We start from the raw sequence: 17,307 nt of genomic DNA, 5'->3' as shown, positions 1-17,307 counted from the left end.
ATGGCATGAGGGTGAGTAAATTATGAGAGAATTTTCATCTTTGGATGAATTATCTCATTAACCTATTTTCTTAAAATAAATGCAACTTGATCTATATAGCATATAAAACATACTGTATATAAAATCTTTCATCAAAATGTAATAACTAAAAACTAAAAATTTCTTTTTTCTTGTGTGGACACGGAAAAAAATATTTTTGCAATCCAATCAAATCCCAATTAATTAAATAAAGTCATGTTTTACCTTATTTCAAACTGGATACTCTATTAAATCTGTAAACAAAGTATGTCACATTAGTTAAATACACATAAGTTAAATACATTGGGAATGGTATTTCATGTTATCTTAAAGTCTTCAATATTTGATCATATCTACATTGTGTGCAGAGGCTGAAGGTAAAATATCCAGTCACACAAATGTGCCGAACGTGACGTTTGTTGACAGCATGGCAGTCTTACCATAATAGCCTTGGTTTGTCAGGTTACTCTCCTGGACTGCCAGACTATATGGCCACATGTTTATTAGACGCAAGTCTGGGGAATAACATGAAAAACATGTTAACAAAAAATTAAATGTGGTAAAGGAGGAAAAATCTATTTTAGGCCAAATGAGAAATGAACTTACCCTCCTTCTTCTCTCATTAGTGCCAAGAACTTGTTAACTCTGTATTCAAGAGGCATCTAAAAACAAACACACAAAAACATACCCACAGGGGAGAGAGTAAAATTAGAGATGAAATTTTTTTTTTAATGAAATCTGATGAAGATTCTATTTTTGGTTACATAGCCCAATATTCCTTCTGAGTCCCCTTTTCTGGAAAGTTCTGACAAAAACTTTGTCAGCTTTGTAAAGCCTGGAGGGCTCGGAGGGGCCCTGAGTGTGTCTGTGAGGAGCTGTGGAGGGGCGGCAGTAAATGGCTGTCGGGAAGGGGAAGTGACAAGACTGGCAATAAATCCAGCAGGTCACAGTACCTGTTCACTAAGGGCAGGAAGACTGACAGACAACCAAGTATCCATCCTATTAAGAACACTACTTAGAACACACCCTACATTTGCTTGGTGTTTATTTTTGTTTATTAAGGGTGGTTATGTTTTGAGTGAGATTTCAACAAAGAAAAATAAAAATAGCAATATGAAGTGAAGTTTTTCAAACTGAAAAAAGTAAAGTACAAAATTAACCCAAATTAATGTTACTGTGGCACAAGGTGCAAGTAAACGTACAAAAAGTTTATTAAGCATAACCAGTTTTGGGCATCTTCAAAAAAAAATTTTTTAAATGTATTTATTTTTTACTTGTTTTCAAAGTATTTTGATTTTTGTTTTTTTCGGAGAAAGTATCTTTAATGGTTTATTTTTCTCACCCCGCTGGCAAATGTAAACAAGTAAAAATATAAATGAAAAATAAACTTAAATATTCAAAATACACAAGCAATGCACTTTTGCTTCAAGTAAATTCAACTTGTTTTAAATGTGTTTAGATATCTTGGCAAACAATATTTAAAGGAAAACAAGACAAAAAAAATGCTTATTGAGAAAATTATTAACTGGGTTTAAGCCATGGTGTAGGTCATGATCTAAATTGTGCAGTTAATGTTCCTTTATAGACTAGAACATGACTTCAGGATAGGCCATTTAGAGGAAAGCTCTGAGAAGACACCAGAGAGAAAATGAATGAAGGTGTATGCAATAACTTATCTTTTTAATTGCCTGGGGCAGATAAAGAGGTGGAAACTACTGAAAGAATAGAGGGAATGGGAGGAAAACGCTGTGCTGCTGTGTGCAGCATGTCCCGGCAGACTCAGTCTCATTCCTCTCTGGGGGGAAGCACTCAGCGCTGCCACATTACTGCATACCACACCAATTACACAGCATCCAGCACAAACACGGCTGCAACTCCAATTACACCACCACAAAAACAAAACAAAAACTAACAAACACTATTACAATTCGCATTAAACAAGACTAGCACTAATCACTGGTGCACTATTGAGATATACAGCCTAAAATTAACCCAACAATGAAAATCATATTTTCTAAAACAGGTTTTCAATGGAGCCAAAAACTGTTGATGCTAAAATGAGGTTTAAAGAGGCATAACAGACCCAAAAAAAAGATGGATAAGATTGCCTCAAAACCGCTGCTCAAATGAATGCTTTTTTATCAACGTAAACATATATTTTTAAAGTACATAAAACAGCGACATCATAAAGGTCTGTACCAATAGTGGCACCAAACTGAATTACAAACTGTTGGCTTAAGCAACCTGACTGGGCTGGACATAACAACACTGGCTCCATCAATGGCGTGAGTTTGGGATGGGACTGCCTGTTTGACCAAACAATGAAAAAAGGGGAAAGTCTTTGAAAAAACAGCTACTGTTTTTTAAATTCTGTTTAGTGCTGTTAGTGGTGCAGAAATTACATGCAAAGTATAATTTATTGTATGTTAAAAAACCTTGTAATTCTAGTCAAATATGCAACTTCAATCGATTTTGATTGAAGAGTCAACTTAAAATAATCAATTGGCATGTTGCTCTCCTCGAAAAGTTAAACACTTTGGCTCTTTGGCACTATCAAAACATTGCTTTGTTTGTTTGAGTATCCTGGCCAGTCTAACACAGCAATATGGTTCAACTAATGGCATTGGTAGGTTTGGGCAAGCATCAGATTGGCCAAGCACAGGAAGACATTCAGAAAATCTGTTTGAAAACAGAATTTTTTCAATTTCATTTGGAGGCTCTATTGGGAAATGAAACACTTCACCTTTAATACTGTACCTATAATTTACTCAGAATAATTGATTTTATTAGTATGTAAAATTAAAATGCAATATCTTTGTGCAGCTATCTTCATAGCAGGATTTTTTTAAGAACAGGGGAAGGTTTAAATAAACTACAGAAGCAGGTCACGTACACCAGCAGTGACGCGTACGAGCCAAAGTATGTGCAGATGAGGACTGCAGTGCTGTTAGCTTGTGTGTCGAGAGATTAATTCTGGAGAAGGCATATCTGGAGGGGCTTGTTTTCATTATGATGCAATAAAATAGCTGAATTACTATCAGGAACTCCAACCACAAATGATTTAGCAGGAGAGCTGTGACTCAAGGACTCGTCTAGACAGAAAGCAAGGTAAAGAGGTCTTTCTGTGTCTCACCTGCAGTGACATCTCGATAAGCATCTGAAGCTTCTTAATACCCAGCCACACGGCTTGTCCTTTCACCTCTCTTGCGATAATTGCTCGTTCTTTGTCCTGGAAGCCCCCAAGAAGCTACAAAAAACAACAGAAGAGACATAGAGAAAACTAGTTATGATATAGAGACAATCAAAGACTATGATCTGATTCTGATAGACAACTAAGCAGTTTAGACTCCTGTTAGTTTTCTCCTTTGTTTTCTTCTAGAATGCTTTTTCTCAGCCCCTGGAGACCAAACAGGTAATCACTGTGATTTTGCCAAGTGAGACGTGTTCGTGGATCAATATATTATATAGGTCCTGGAACAACATACTTGTCAAAGAAACTTAGACCCCGTTTACACCTGGTATTAAGATCTCGGGTGATCCGATCACATGTGATCAGGTGAGACACATCACTGTTTACACCTGGTCACTTAAATGTGTCTCCTGTGACCACTTGTGACCGGATTTGGAGGAGAGGGACTCTGTTTCATGACGACATACATCAATCACTATGTAAGCGTGTTATTGCATGACATTAAAGCGAAAAAAAAAAAGGCACGCTATTTCTCCCAGATGCATCTGAAATTTAATCTAAGCACAGAAGCAACATTTCGATCAGAATAGTCCACTGTTTTAGTGGATAACCTGTATTAACTTGAGATGCAGATGTTCATGCTTCTCATAAGTGCCCCTGCATGTTGATTTCAGACACACTGAAGAAGATACGTGAAGTTCTCAAGCTTGTGTATATATACGCTTTTCCAATTTTCTGATCGGACGGTTATTTTCTTTTAAAGCCACTCATAACCGGCAACGTTTAAACTCTTGTTTTAGTCCAGCAGTTGACTGACAGGTGAGGGGTGGCACTTCGCTGCTGCTGGGACACATTCAGGACAGATTGCCATTGACACATCCAATGTGATGCGATCATATATGTTTTTGACCACATTCGTCTGTGGTTTTTGTGATCCGAGCACAAAACATTTTAGACTCTATTTACACCTGTATTTTGCGCTGACCACATGTGATCCGATCACCAAAAACACATCTTAATACAAGTTGTAAATGGGGTCATAGTCCTAACCCTATCCCTAATCCTAACCATGAACCACCCCTAAAATAAGAGTGAAATGGGAATTTGATAAGATTGGTGTACAATCTTAATCCCAGCCCTAAACCCAACCCTAAACCTAAACCTACCCCTTTCCCTATCCTTGAAATCTGATTGTTTGATAGGAATGTTGTTCCAGGACCAACAAGGGTGTTGATTCAGAAACAGATCTTAAGGGCTGTTCACACTAAACAAATTATTGTGTCTGCATGTGCAATTTTCCATTGTTTTTCTATGTAAATGCACTAGATAGTTATCTTTTGACCTTTGAAACATGTCAGCATTTTTTCAGCATCTCATGAAGGAGCGCCATGTTTTTTACATACAGTGTCATGTAAAATAAAATGTCATTTTAAAAGCGCATCACTAGACACCTGCGTTCTGTTAGATGTTTTGTGCTGTGTCTAGCTGCAAGAGCGTGTCTGGTCTGAACAGCCCCTTACAAAATCACTGTTACCAAACCAACATACATCTTCGTCTCTTTTTATGTCTTGCTGGGTTTCTAGATCTAGCTCCTAGTATACCTCCAGGGCCTCCATGAGATGTTCTCCTCTTGAGATGTTGGGGATGTGGATTGTAGTACTGAATGTGTCCAACATGCCCATTTCCTGGAGAACATCTTTCCTGCTTGTTGTGCCGAGAATCAGCAACTTACGACCCTGTGACGTAAACAACACAAACATATTGTCTCTCAATATTATAACAAGTACATTTGGGTAGAAATGACTTTATTTTCATACACAACAAACAACTTATTGTGATACCAGGTGAGTATAATCATTGTTTAAGAGACTTCTTTATTAAAGACATCACTATTTACTATTTTCACACTTTAGGTCAAACCTCCCTCATTAAAGAACTTGCGTGATTGTGCTACTACAGCCGTGTGATGGAGTCTATCTAGGGTGGAGCAAAGAGGTGGGCCATTCCCAGAGGCCCCAGCGAGCAGAGGAGATTATGGGTCGCCCCCCTGTGGCGCCAAGTCTAGGCTAGTGCATGCAGATGAGATGCCACACAGGCTGCTGGCCTGCCAGATCCCAGCTCTCTCACAAACCCTTTCTATCGATTCACCCAAGAACTGACTCCCTGCTGAGTGCTGCTCTATACAGCCCTGATCTGGAGAAACAGACCCTCGGCTATTCAAAACACCTTACAAACAAGCACAACACCTATTCCTGCCTAACATCCACACTCACTGCCTCTCTCTCATTAAATACAAGGCCTACACAACAGTATTGTACACTAAAAAAAAAGCTACTCCAGCAAAAAAAATATATATGCCTCCGCATAAAATGTGGAGGCATATCACTGCCCATATTATAAGTGTAGATAAAAAATAATCACTAAATAATGTTGTGAGTGGTTGCCAGGGTGTTGCTATGAGGTTCCTAGGACGTTCTGAGTAGTTTTTAGCATGTTGCTAGATGGTTGCTGGCTGGGTGGTAGCTTAGTGGCCAAAGTTAAAAAAAGCCTAACCCTCTGTCTCTATGATATTTTAGTGTCTTTAATGTAAATCTATGGGACTTATTTAACAGTTTTATTGTCTGTAAGATGAAAATCCTAAGTGCTTAGAAAAGCAATAGTACATCTCTCACGCCGCATGATTTGAGGTATCATTCATGTCTGCAGAAGAAATGTACGAGTTAAGTTATGCACCAAAGTTTAATACTTAGGGTTCAGGGTTTTAAATAAGTTATGAGCATTCGCAATAGTGATGCAAAAGCCTCTAATAAATTCTAAATTGGAGTATTGTGAGTTTCTAAATAAACTAACAATATCTTGCCTAAAAGACTAAAATTTTGATATGTCTGAGAATAAAGTATGCAGTCAGCTTCTCCTAAACTGTCAGAGGGAGTCTTGAATTTTCTGGTAAAGAGGAGGTGCTGCTCCCTGTCTGTAAATGCCAGTATTACAGCATGGTGTGTATGGATGGGTTCTCACCCGAGGAGGAGGTTTCTTCAATAACACCAGCAGAGCCTGCAGCACCAGGTTAGAGAACCGTGGACCAATAGGAACAAAATCTGGGAAGAGGAGAAACAGAGACATTAAAAACCATGAAGAGAGGATAGACAGAGTTTTGGGTAAGCGTGTGGTGTGTTCGGTATGTGGACCAACAACAATCGGACATTACATTTTAATAATAATAATGTTGAAATAAAATAATAATATATAATCATTTTATATAGAGTATATGTAAAACTATATATATATATACAGTTGAAGTCAGAAGTTTACATACACTTAGGTTGAAGTCATTAAAACTCATAATTTTTTCACAATACAAACTATAGTTTTGGCAAGTCATTTAGGAGGCAGTCTGGCTTTTTTATGGCGGTTGTGGAGCAGTGGCTACTTCCTTGCTGAGCAGCCTTTCAGGTTATGTCGATATACAGTTGTGCTCAAAAGTTTGCATACCCTGGCAGAAATTGTGAAATTTTGGCATTGATTTTGAAAATAGGACTAATCATGCAAAAAAATTGTCTTTTATTTAAGGATAGTGATCATATGAAGCCATTTATTATCACATAGTTGTTTGGCTCCTTTTTAAATCATAATGATAACAGAAATCACCCAAATGGCCCTGATCAAAAGTTTACATACCCTTGAATGTTTGGCCTTGTTACAGACACACAAGGTGACACACACAGGTTTAAATGGCAATTAAAGGTTAATTTCCCACACCTGTGGCTTTTTAAATTGCAATTAGTGTCTGTGTATAAATAGTCAATGAGTTTGTTAGCTCTCACGTGGATGCACTGAGCAGGCTAGATACTGAGCCATGGGGAGCAGAAAAGAACTGTCAAAAGACCTGCGTAACAAGGTAATGGAACTTTATAAAGATGGAAAAGGATATAAAAAGATATCCAAAGCCTTGAAAATGCCAGTCAGTACTGTTCAATCACTTATTAAGAAGTGGAAAATTCGGGGATCTCTTGATACCAAGCCAAGGTCAGGTAGACCAAGAAAGATTGCCAGAAGAATTGTTTGAGATACAAAGAAAAACCCACAGGTAACCTCAGGAGAAATACAGGCTGCTCTGGAAAAAGACAGTGTGGTTGTTACAAGGAGCACAATATGAGCTGCATGGTCGAGTTGCCAGAAAGAAGCCTTTACTGCGCCAATGCCACAAAAAGGCACGGGAATCTTATGAAAACTGATGGCAAGATGAATGCAGCATGTTATCAGAAAATACCGGCAGACAATTTGCATTCTTCTGCACGAAAGCTGTGCATGGGATGCTCTTGGACTTTCAAGCATGACAACGACCCTAAGCACAAGGCCAAGTTGACCCTCCAGTGGTTACAGCAGAAAAAGGTGAAGGTTCTGGAGTGGCCATCACAGTCTCCTGATCTTAATATCATCGGGCCACTCTGGGGAGATCTCAAACGTGCGGTTCATGCAAGATGACCAAAGACTTTGCATGACCTGGAGGCATTTTGCCAAGACGAATGGGCAGCTATACCACCAGCAAGAATTTGGGGCCTCATAGACAACTATTACAAAAGACTGCATGCTGTCATTGATGCTAAAGGGGGTAATACACAGTATTAAGATCTAAGGGTATGCAGACTTTTCATTTACATTTATGCATTTGGCAGACGCTTTTATCCAAAGCAACTTACAGTGCCCTTATTACAGGGACAATCCCCCTGGAGCAACCTGGAGTTAAGTGCCTTGCTCAAGGACACAATGGTGGTGGCTGTGGGGATTGAACCAACAACCTTCTGCTTACCAGTTCAGTGCAAAAAAGGTCCAAAAACAAATTTCTGAGGTCTTGGCTGATTTCTTTTGATTTTCCCATGATGTCAAGCAAAGAGGCACTGAGTTTGAAGGTAGGCCTTAAAATACATCCACAGGTACATCTCCAATTCAGTACACCTCCTATCATAAGTTAACTGTCTAAAGGAATGACATAATTTTCTGGAATTTTCCAAGCTGCTTAAAGGCACAGATAACTATGTGTATGTAAACTTCTGACCCACTGGAATTGTGATATAGTCAATTAAATCTGAAACAATCTATCTGTAAACAATTGTTGGAAAAATTACTCATGCCATGCACAAAGTAGACGTCCTAAATGACTTGCCAAAGCTATAGTTTTCTAATATTTAATCTGTGGTTAAAAAATGAGTTAATGACTTCAACCTAAGTGTATGTAAACTTCTGACTTCAACTGTGTGTATGTATATATATATATATACACACACACACACACACACACACACGGGCGGCCAAAAGTTCTGAACATTGTTTTCAAATTGTAATAGTAATTTTCATGTTATTAATGGCCTGACTATACATTGTGATCAGTTGAATGCCACTTTGGTGAATAAAAGTACCAATTTCTTTACATAAGAGCAAAATCTGTAAATTATTCCAAACTTTTGGCCGCCACTGTATATATATGTGTGTGTGTGTGAATGTGTGTATATACACAGTATATAGTCCTGACTTTTTCTATTTTTGTGTATTTTTCATACAAAATTGTTTTAGATCTTCAAACGAGATATAACATAAAACAAAGGCAACCTGAGTAAACACAAAATACAGTTTTCAAATATATATATATTTTTATTGAAGCAAAAAAGTTATCAAACACCTATATCACCCATTTGAAAAACTAACTGCCCCCTTAAACTTAAAAGCTGGTTGTGCCACCTTTAGCAAAAACTACTGCAACCAAATGCTTCCGATAACTGGAGATCAGTCTTTCACAACGCTGTGGTGGAATTTTGGCCCTCTCTTCTTTGTAGAACTGGTTTAGTTCAGCCACATTGGAGGGTTTTCGAGCATGAACTGCCCGTTTAAGGTCCTGCCAAAGCATCTCAATCAGGTTCAAGTCAGGACTCTAACTAGGCCACTTAAAAACTTTAATTTTGCATCTTTTGAGCCACTCAGAGGTGGACTTACTCCTATGCTTTGGATCATTGTCTTGCTGCATAATCTAGTTGTGGTTGAGCTTCAACTCACGGACTGATGACCGGACATTCTCCTTTAGGATTTCCTGGTAGAGAGCAGAATTCATGTTTGCCTCAATTATTGCAAGTCACCCTGGCCCTGAAGCATCAAAGCATCCCCACACCATCACACTACCACCACCATGCTTGACCATAGGTATGATGTTCTTTTTGTGGAATTCTGTGTTTGATTTACGGCAGATGTAACGGGACCCCTGTCTTCCAAACAGTTCCACTTTTAACTCATCAGTCCACAGAACATTCTCCCAAAAGGTTTGTAGATCATCAAGGTGTGTTTTGGATCATTCAGACGAGCCTTAATGTTCTTCTGGGTTAGCAGTGGTTTTCGCCTCGCCACACTTCTGTGGATGGCATTTTTGGCCAGTGTCTTTCTGATAGTGGATTCATGAACAGTGACCTTTATTGATGTGAGAGAGGCCTGCAGTTCCTTGGATATTGTCCTTGGCTTTTTTGTGACATCCTGAATGAGTTGTCGCTGTGCTCTTGGAGGAATTTTGGAAGGTTGGACACTTCTGGGAAGGTTAACTACTGTGCCAAGTTTTCTCCATTTGGAGATAATGGCTCTCACTGTGGTTCTTTGGAGTCCCAGAGCCTTTGAAAGAGCTTTGTAACCCTTCCCAGACTGATGTATTTCAATCAACTTTTTCTTCATCATTTCTGGAATTTTATTCAACCGTGGCATAGTGTGCTACTGGGTGAGACCTTTCATGCTGCTGAAAAAGTTCTATTTAGGTGTTGATTTGATTGAACAGGGCTGGCAGTAATCAGGCCTGGGTGTGTCTAGTTCAGCTGAACCCCATTATGAATGCAGTTTTATAGATTTGGGGATTTAGTAACTAAGGGGGCAAATACTTTTCACACAGGCCCAGTTGGTATTGGATAACTTTTTTGTTTCAATAAATAACATTATCATTTAAAAACTCTATTTTGTGTTTACTCAGATTGCCTTTGTTTTATGTTAGATTTTGATTGAAACAATTTAGTATTAGATATACACAAAAACAGAAGAAATCAGGATGGGGGCAAATATATTTCACAGCACTGTATATATATATATATATATATATATATATATATATATATATATATATATATATATATATATATATTAAAATAATAATGTTGTTACTTCAGCTAAAATCAATGGAGAATAAAAAAACACACACAAGAGGAGATAAGGCCCCTCTGAATCCCTATAAATAATCAATGAAAAGGGAGCATGTAACAACTGCAGACCATCCATGCTGCTATGAGTCTTGTTACCTTATAGACCTATTCTGTCATGATGTCAGTTTGTAGACCAAAATAGAAGGCTAGCTTACCATGGGTTCCCTTTGGAATTTCTAATTGGTTTTGCAAATTGCAATTTCGCTTTATGAGCAAAAAAGTTTGACGGTTAACAGTACAACTACATCACAACTACCACAAGGATGTGAGTTTAGGTGCTTGATGAATCTGACAACTGTTGTATGTAGCAAATTGTGCTGTTAAAAAACAGTTCCATATTTGACTGTGTGCAATTTATCCTGCAGAACAAAACATGAAAGTCTCTTCAAAAAAATTTGAAACCCATGGCTCAAAAATCAACTACAAACTGAACAACATTATTAGCAGGTTCAGTTGTTCTCGGAAGTGCGTTGTTTTCGTGTAATGAGGAAGGATTCACCTAGCAGACGCTCTATATCGTCCACCACCACACAGCTCAGCTGGGACTTGTAAGCATCCTCAAATATCTGGAAAGATGTAAACCATTAACCCACTATTAAAGGCCAGTGTCTGAAACAGACAGCTGCTTTCAACACACACAGATATCTTAACTTCTGAACTGCAGCAACAAGGTTTCTACCTTCTTGATGGCCTGACACTTGGCGTTTTCTGAAAAGCCGATCATTTTGTCTGGGGAGCAAATCTTGATGAAGGGGAACTGGGAGTCTTCTGCGATCTTGGCCGCCAGTGCGGTCTTCCCACTGTGAGGAGGCCCTGTGGGAGCAGAGAGCATCACACTCTCAGTCATATCAGACTGCAGCATTATGGTGGAATGTTATTCTCTCAACTATTGTGTGTATATGTGCAAGCCTTGCCTTCCAAGAGCACAGTTACTAGTGGTGTGCGTTCACTGTTCTTGGTCTGTTGTACCAGAAGTTCTCCATCTCCCAGTATGTCAGACACAGCATTGCTCCATTTGACAATGCCATTCATGATGTAACTGCAATAATCCTCCTGATTAGTACCAAAGGCCTGCACAGAAAGAAGAAAACAGTTGCTTTTTGTGTAGTGTCAAGAGCATACCAAAATTGCAAACTCCAATCTGATTGTTTGGCTTCAATGTCAGGAGTCAGGCTGCACAGGTTCCCGACTCTGTCAGAAGACAAAGTCCAGGTACCAGGCTGCTGCAAAGAGTGCTTATTCAAGGAAGGATATGCCAGTAATTTAAGTTGGTCAGATGGCCACCTTCTAAGTAGGCAGTTCTTGGCCAGAATAAACCACAATGTGTATCAGACTTCATGTCAATAGTCACATCTGGCTACATGAGATGTTTTTCAGTCTCATCTGTGGATTGGAGACATTGTATGATTATGGAACAGTATAACTTACAGGCTTGATGTCATTATTCAGAGAGGCCCAGAAGTCACTCCTGCTGACCTGCAGAGTCTGAGCCTTTTCTGTGTCCACCTCTACCTTTGTACTGGCCTACAAGAGCAAAAACATACAAAGCTTCATCCACTTAATCAAGAAGAAAGGTTAGACGAAGGCCAAGACAGAGAGGGCAGGAGAGAGAGAGAGAGAGAGAGAGAGAGAGAGAGAGAGAGAGAGAGAGAGAGAGAGAGAGAGAGACCTATTACACCTGAATAAGCTCCCGTCATTATGTGTCAGCACCATCAAATATTGGTGTGTGTGGGCTGTGCCACTTACAGACACACTTACCTAGCTATCTAAATGAGGACATACCATACCAGACTTGTATTGTTTTTATAGAAAACTAATTAGAATTACAGCAGACTCACCCAAACCCTACCCCTAAAAGAAAAAATATGATTATTTAAAAAAAAATAATAATAAAACGCATTACTTAATTTATGACTGAAGACATCCCCAAAGGGAGGTTTTGTCAGAATTATCTAATGTCTGAGGTCAATTGACCCTTCGCTAAGCCCCGCCTTAAAAGCGCTTCTGACCAATCCTGTCTTAGCAACTGTTGCCCTGCCGCCATTACTCTGACACGCGCTTGCTATTTTCCAATGACAGCCTATGGGAGTAATGTGTGTTTGAGTACTTTTAAGCGGTATTTTGTCAAAATAATGAAGAAAAATAAAATAAAAAATACATGTAAAACACGTCGTCATTTGTAATAGTGCCACGAGTTACCCAGAAAAGATACCCGCAGTGTTTTTCTTTCTTATTTTAAAACAATCATTAAATAAATCCGGAGAAGAGCATGCTATTAATTAAAATGTGTCAGCCCTCATTCCCAATTTTTTTCTTATTATTATATTTATATAGCGCTTTTCTAGTCACGCAAAGCGCTTCACTTAGTATAGGGGGACTCTCCTCAACCACCAACAGTGTGCAGCATCCACACTGATGATGCGACGGCAGCCATAGATAAATGAACATATAACATCTGCAACGACACTTACATTTCCTCCAAGGCAAATGAAAGCTAATAACTGAACGTTATTTCATTTATGTATTGATTCAAGTCATAGTAAAAGCTATAGTAAATAAACAGTTCACAGCATCAAAATCAGTATGTTATGAGACATTATAAACAGCTCTGTTCACTTACGCTAATGTTATTAGATGTGTAATCGTTTTTTAAATGAAGTTGATTCTGATTCACAGTCTCCACAGTTTTTCAATCAAGTTACTGTGTAATTAAACTATTTCTCTTACAAAAAACTTCAGATAAATATGCATTACAATGTCACTCTTCATACCAGCCCATGTAAAAATACTGTTCATTCCGTTTATGAGAATATTTAACAAAAACCGCGTCGTTCACGGCATTCCCCTATTCATTCCAATGGGGAGTTCTGCAGAGCTTGTCAGAGCAGCAACTGTAACCAAGGGGGGCGGAGCTTAGCGAAGGGTCAGTAAATCCACACACAACACAAGGTGCATACACAGAACTCTTCTTATCTGTGTTTTAGAGTTCTTTTCTTTTTTGCTTTTTTGTACAATCTTTTCTTGTATGCACATAAAAACCACAGTATTCAAATGCATTACACAACATAATGCTGCAATCTGATGTCGACTGAATTTTATTTGTGTGACAAACCAATTTCGTAACTTTATCATGTTAACCTGAGTTGCAAATAGAGTTCTGTATTGGTTTGGTTTAAATCAGTAATATTTAGTTCTGATTGTGTTGCTGCAGTGTGTATAAGATGATGAGATCAGACCTTGATGTGGCAGTTCATAGCAGTCGACTGGGCGGCCCGAACAAGCCCCTCCAGCTCTGCTCCACTGTAGTTCTTGGTTTCGACGGCCAGCTCCTTTAAGTCAACATCTTTGGCCAGCATGTTAGACTGCCTCATCTTCAGTGTGTGGATACTCAGGATCTGAAGGCGGCCTGCTTCGTCAGGCAGGCCTGGAGAAAACAAATCCTTACCTTATTAATTAGCTGAAAGAAAATGGATGGTGGAAATGGATAAACAGCATTTGCCGGTGTGGCTAAAAACCCCAGGAAATTGCTTGACGAGCAGAGTTTACTGTCCTGTGTTGGTGCATTTTCTTTGAAAAAGGAAGTTTAGATGGACATAATAATCAGTAGACTTTAGTTACATCACAGCCATAACAATAATTTGTTTGGACAAAAATCTGTGTATTGTAAGATGAGCCATCAATAACTTTAGTCTGTTTCTCCAGAAGAGAAAGATATTTTAAATTCATCTATCTGCTAAAAGTGAATTTTGTCGCTGTTTAAGAGTAAACTAGCATACAGATGGCATTATAGCTAAAACATATAACACAATAAACCACAAAACTCAATTTCATGGAGTCTTTGAAGAAATTAGCCAAGATGGCTAGTTCTCACCAATCTCCATTTTGACCTCCAGTCTACCAGGCCTCAAGAGGGCTTCATCGATCAGGTCAGGCCTGTTGGTCATCCCTTGAATAGATGATGATTGAACAATGAGAGTAAAGCTAAATCAATGAATATTAAATATGCTACAAAAAATGCAAGGCTGATTTACACCAGTACAGACAATACACGCTCATTCCTCATATGGCTACTTGTTCTCACCAATGACCAGGATGTTGTTGAGCTGCTCTACACCATCAATCTTGGACAGTAACTGGTTGACCACAGTGTCATGGACCCCCGTGCTGCCCGCCATGCTGCCACGTTGCTTACAGATGGCATCAATCTCGTCAAATATGATGATGTGTAGTCCGCTGTTGGCCCCCAACTTAAAAAGCCAAAAAAGAGAAAGCAGTATTATCATAGGCAAGCTAAAACATCAAAAATTTTGCCAAGAGGTCTTAGAGCAGTGTGGCACAATCTATAAAGATCTAGGCAGCTACCTGAAAGGTTGTAGGTTCAAATTCCACAAAGGGGCCCTTGAGCAAGCCACTGAACCCTAGGTTGTTCCAGAAGAATTGTCCTTGTAATTTAGGATGGCTCATGATGGCCAACAAACACTTAGTCAGATAGTGTGGTCAGATATTGTCCGGCGGTGCTTTAATATGCGGTGCTTTCGTTATTAGGCAGTTTGCATGGTAAAAACTCCTCAGGAAAAGTTGTGTCTTTAAATGTCTTCCCTTTTAAAACAGCCAATGCACAGACATGCACATTCAGAAGGACATCTTTGGCCATTGTGTTGGGGGTTTGAGTTTCGCCATTAGCGTTGCTTTTTTTAAAATCCTGTGTCAAGTTAAAAATAGTAAAACTTGTAAAAACACGAGACTCAATCCGCTGCACTCGCACTAGCTGTTTTTGAATGTAATAATGTGTCCTATGTCAACAGCCCCAAAGAAGCTCATCTGATCAGGGTCAGGTGAACCGAAACCAGCCTAATTATACAGGGCTTTTTTTAGGCTGATTAATCAAGTGGTTGTTTTTGAAAATATGTCGTTTTCCACATCCCTACCTATAATACGTGTCCTTTACTTTGTGTCACTTTATATAAAAACGTCTGCTTTATGACTACTTACATTCTTAAAACAGAGAAGGAAAGGGGGGAAAAAACACCATCCTGAGATCCCATCCATGGTTTAATGCCAGGCTGGTGAATGGACTGTGACTGAACAAACGCTGAGTTAACACTGTGACAATGGTCCACAATTAAGACTTATCTTCTTGATCTCTGAGGCTGACAGGACCTGGCCCGTAACATTTAGCACAGATGGGAGGCCACTATGAATTTGCACGGCCTCCCGTGAGTCAGAGTGAGGAGTTAGAGATAGCCGAACGCTCTCATTAAGAGGTGACGAGTGAGCTCCTCAATGTCATGTAGTCACAGTCTATCAGCACAACAACATCACACAGAACCAGCCATTCACTGACAACACTTTGTGACAAAACACACTTTGGGTAAAAACAAACTATGATAATGTTTCGAAGCAAATACAAGGCTGTTTACAGTAATTCAGTAAGTATATTTCAATAATTTGGAGTTATTTGTAGAGTTGTTGGAGGGCCCCAAAATCAGGAACAGGCTTGTATAAATACAGCTTCCTTCATACAAACCAAAGTTTGCCTGCCATTAAATTTTGTCTGTTGGCAAAGAGCTCTTTCTTCAGAGTGTCGAATATCGATGGGTTCAGTCTCTGAGCCAGATGAATGTAGGGGTATTCAAAACATCTGTGTGGTCATTCTAAGTGAACAGTGATTTGTGAAGTGCGTGAAAAAATGGAGGTTTTTCCGAGTGTGTAGCGTTTCAAAATGTTTTTGAAACATCTTTTTGTCTCCATTGCATTTCCTGTTTTCTTACCCTCTTCTGCTCCTCCTCTGCGTCAGCAAACAGCTTTCTGATGTTAGCTTCTGATTCGCCTACGTATTTGTTGAGAACCTCTGGCCCGTTGACCACCTTGGGTTCTCTGGCATTCAGCATCTTCCCAATCTGACGTGCCATCAGGGTTTTACCACAGCCAGGCGGCCCAAACAACAAGATCCCCTTCACGTGTTTACAGCCTGCGGATAGAGAAGGGGTTTGTGGGGTTTCAAGACAAAATGTACTGTATAAACACAAGATTGTCTTAGGGTTGGAGATCTCCCCAGTCTAGGAAACATAAGACATTGCAAAAATGGCAGTAGTTCCCAACTGGTTTTGCTTCAGAACCCAGATTTTACATTGGACATCAAGTGGCGACAAAACACATAAACAAATTTGTATCTCATACAAAGTAAACAAAAATGTGCTAAACAATCCTATTGTCTTCAGAAAATGCACTGTTCTTTTGTCCTTCGGGTCATTTTTGACCAGTATTAAAAATAATTCAAAATAGTTAAAAACGGCACTGCAGACCCCCCTTAAAGAATTATTCATTTTTTTCGTTTTATGGTGGTCCCAAAGTGTATAATGATAGGGAAAAAATCTATACTGAATATTAATGGAGTAACAATTTTTTTTAAAATAACAAAATAGTTTAAAAACTTGACAAACATTGGCCAAGGATGTCTCTATTTAATTTTATTTCAATCACTTTTGGCATTTTATCCTAATTATATTACAACAATTTCTGATCTACTCTGCTTGTAGAAAATCAACAGTGTACATTTTAGAGTTACAATTTTAATACATATTTAGTATCTATTTCACAAATGAATCTCTATTGTCTTTTCCAGGAAAAATAATTTGAAATATTTTTTGGTCAAATTTGATTCATAGATGTACAAAAAGCTATTTTAAGGCTGTAAAAAATCCAATTGGTTCCTTACATACGGGTCAGAATTGACCGGTTAAGAAAATGGAAGGAACAATTTGTTATAAATTGTGGATTCTCTTAATTATATACAAAAATTGTTTTTCATTTTATATATTGTTTGTTTTGATGGTCCTGACAAAATCACAACATCTGGTTCCAGTACCAAAACTA

At 38.7% G+C, this 17,307-nt stretch overlaps 1 protein-coding gene across 2 annotated transcripts in view; it reads right to left on the bottom strand.

The window, feature by feature from the left end:
- The window catches only part of LOC127427489 (vesicle-fusing ATPase-like), a 43,034-nt gene that overhangs the window by 2,370 nt on the left and 23,357 nt on the right, over positions 1 to 17,307 (bottom strand). For both annotated transcript variants that reach the window (XM_051675130.1, XM_051675131.1), the window contains exons 9-22: positions 16,203 to 16,402; positions 14,513 to 14,678; positions 14,303 to 14,377; positions 13,668 to 13,855; positions 11,860 to 11,955; positions 11,346 to 11,502; positions 11,111 to 11,244; positions 10,931 to 10,997; positions 6,227 to 6,306; positions 4,810 to 4,944; positions 3,152 to 3,265; positions 625 to 680; positions 459 to 533; positions 244 to 272 (exon numbers count right to left, since the gene is read on the bottom strand). In XM_051675130.1, the coding sequence (XP_051531090.1) occupies positions 503 to 533; positions 625 to 680; positions 3,152 to 3,265; positions 4,810 to 4,944; positions 6,227 to 6,306; positions 10,931 to 10,997; positions 11,111 to 11,244; positions 11,346 to 11,502; positions 11,860 to 11,955; positions 13,668 to 13,855; positions 14,303 to 14,377; positions 14,513 to 14,678; positions 16,203 to 16,402 (1,499 nt within the window). In that variant the 3' untranslated portion in view covers positions 244 to 272; positions 459 to 502. The remainder of the gene's footprint in view (positions 1 to 243; positions 273 to 458; positions 534 to 624; positions 681 to 3,151; positions 3,266 to 4,809; positions 4,945 to 6,226; positions 6,307 to 10,930; positions 10,998 to 11,110; positions 11,245 to 11,345; positions 11,503 to 11,859; positions 11,956 to 13,667; positions 13,856 to 14,302; positions 14,378 to 14,512; positions 14,679 to 16,202; positions 16,403 to 17,307) is intronic.

Source organism: Myxocyprinus asiaticus, chromosome 36, assembly GCF_019703515.2.
Source record: "Myxocyprinus asiaticus isolate MX2 ecotype Aquarium Trade chromosome 36, UBuf_Myxa_2, whole genome shotgun sequence".
NCBI lineage: Eukaryota > Metazoa > Chordata > Actinopteri > Cypriniformes > Catostomidae > Myxocyprinus > Myxocyprinus asiaticus.
The sequence above is the reverse complement of the archived record's forward strand: the minus strand, read 5'-3'. Positions and strand labels throughout refer to the sequence as shown.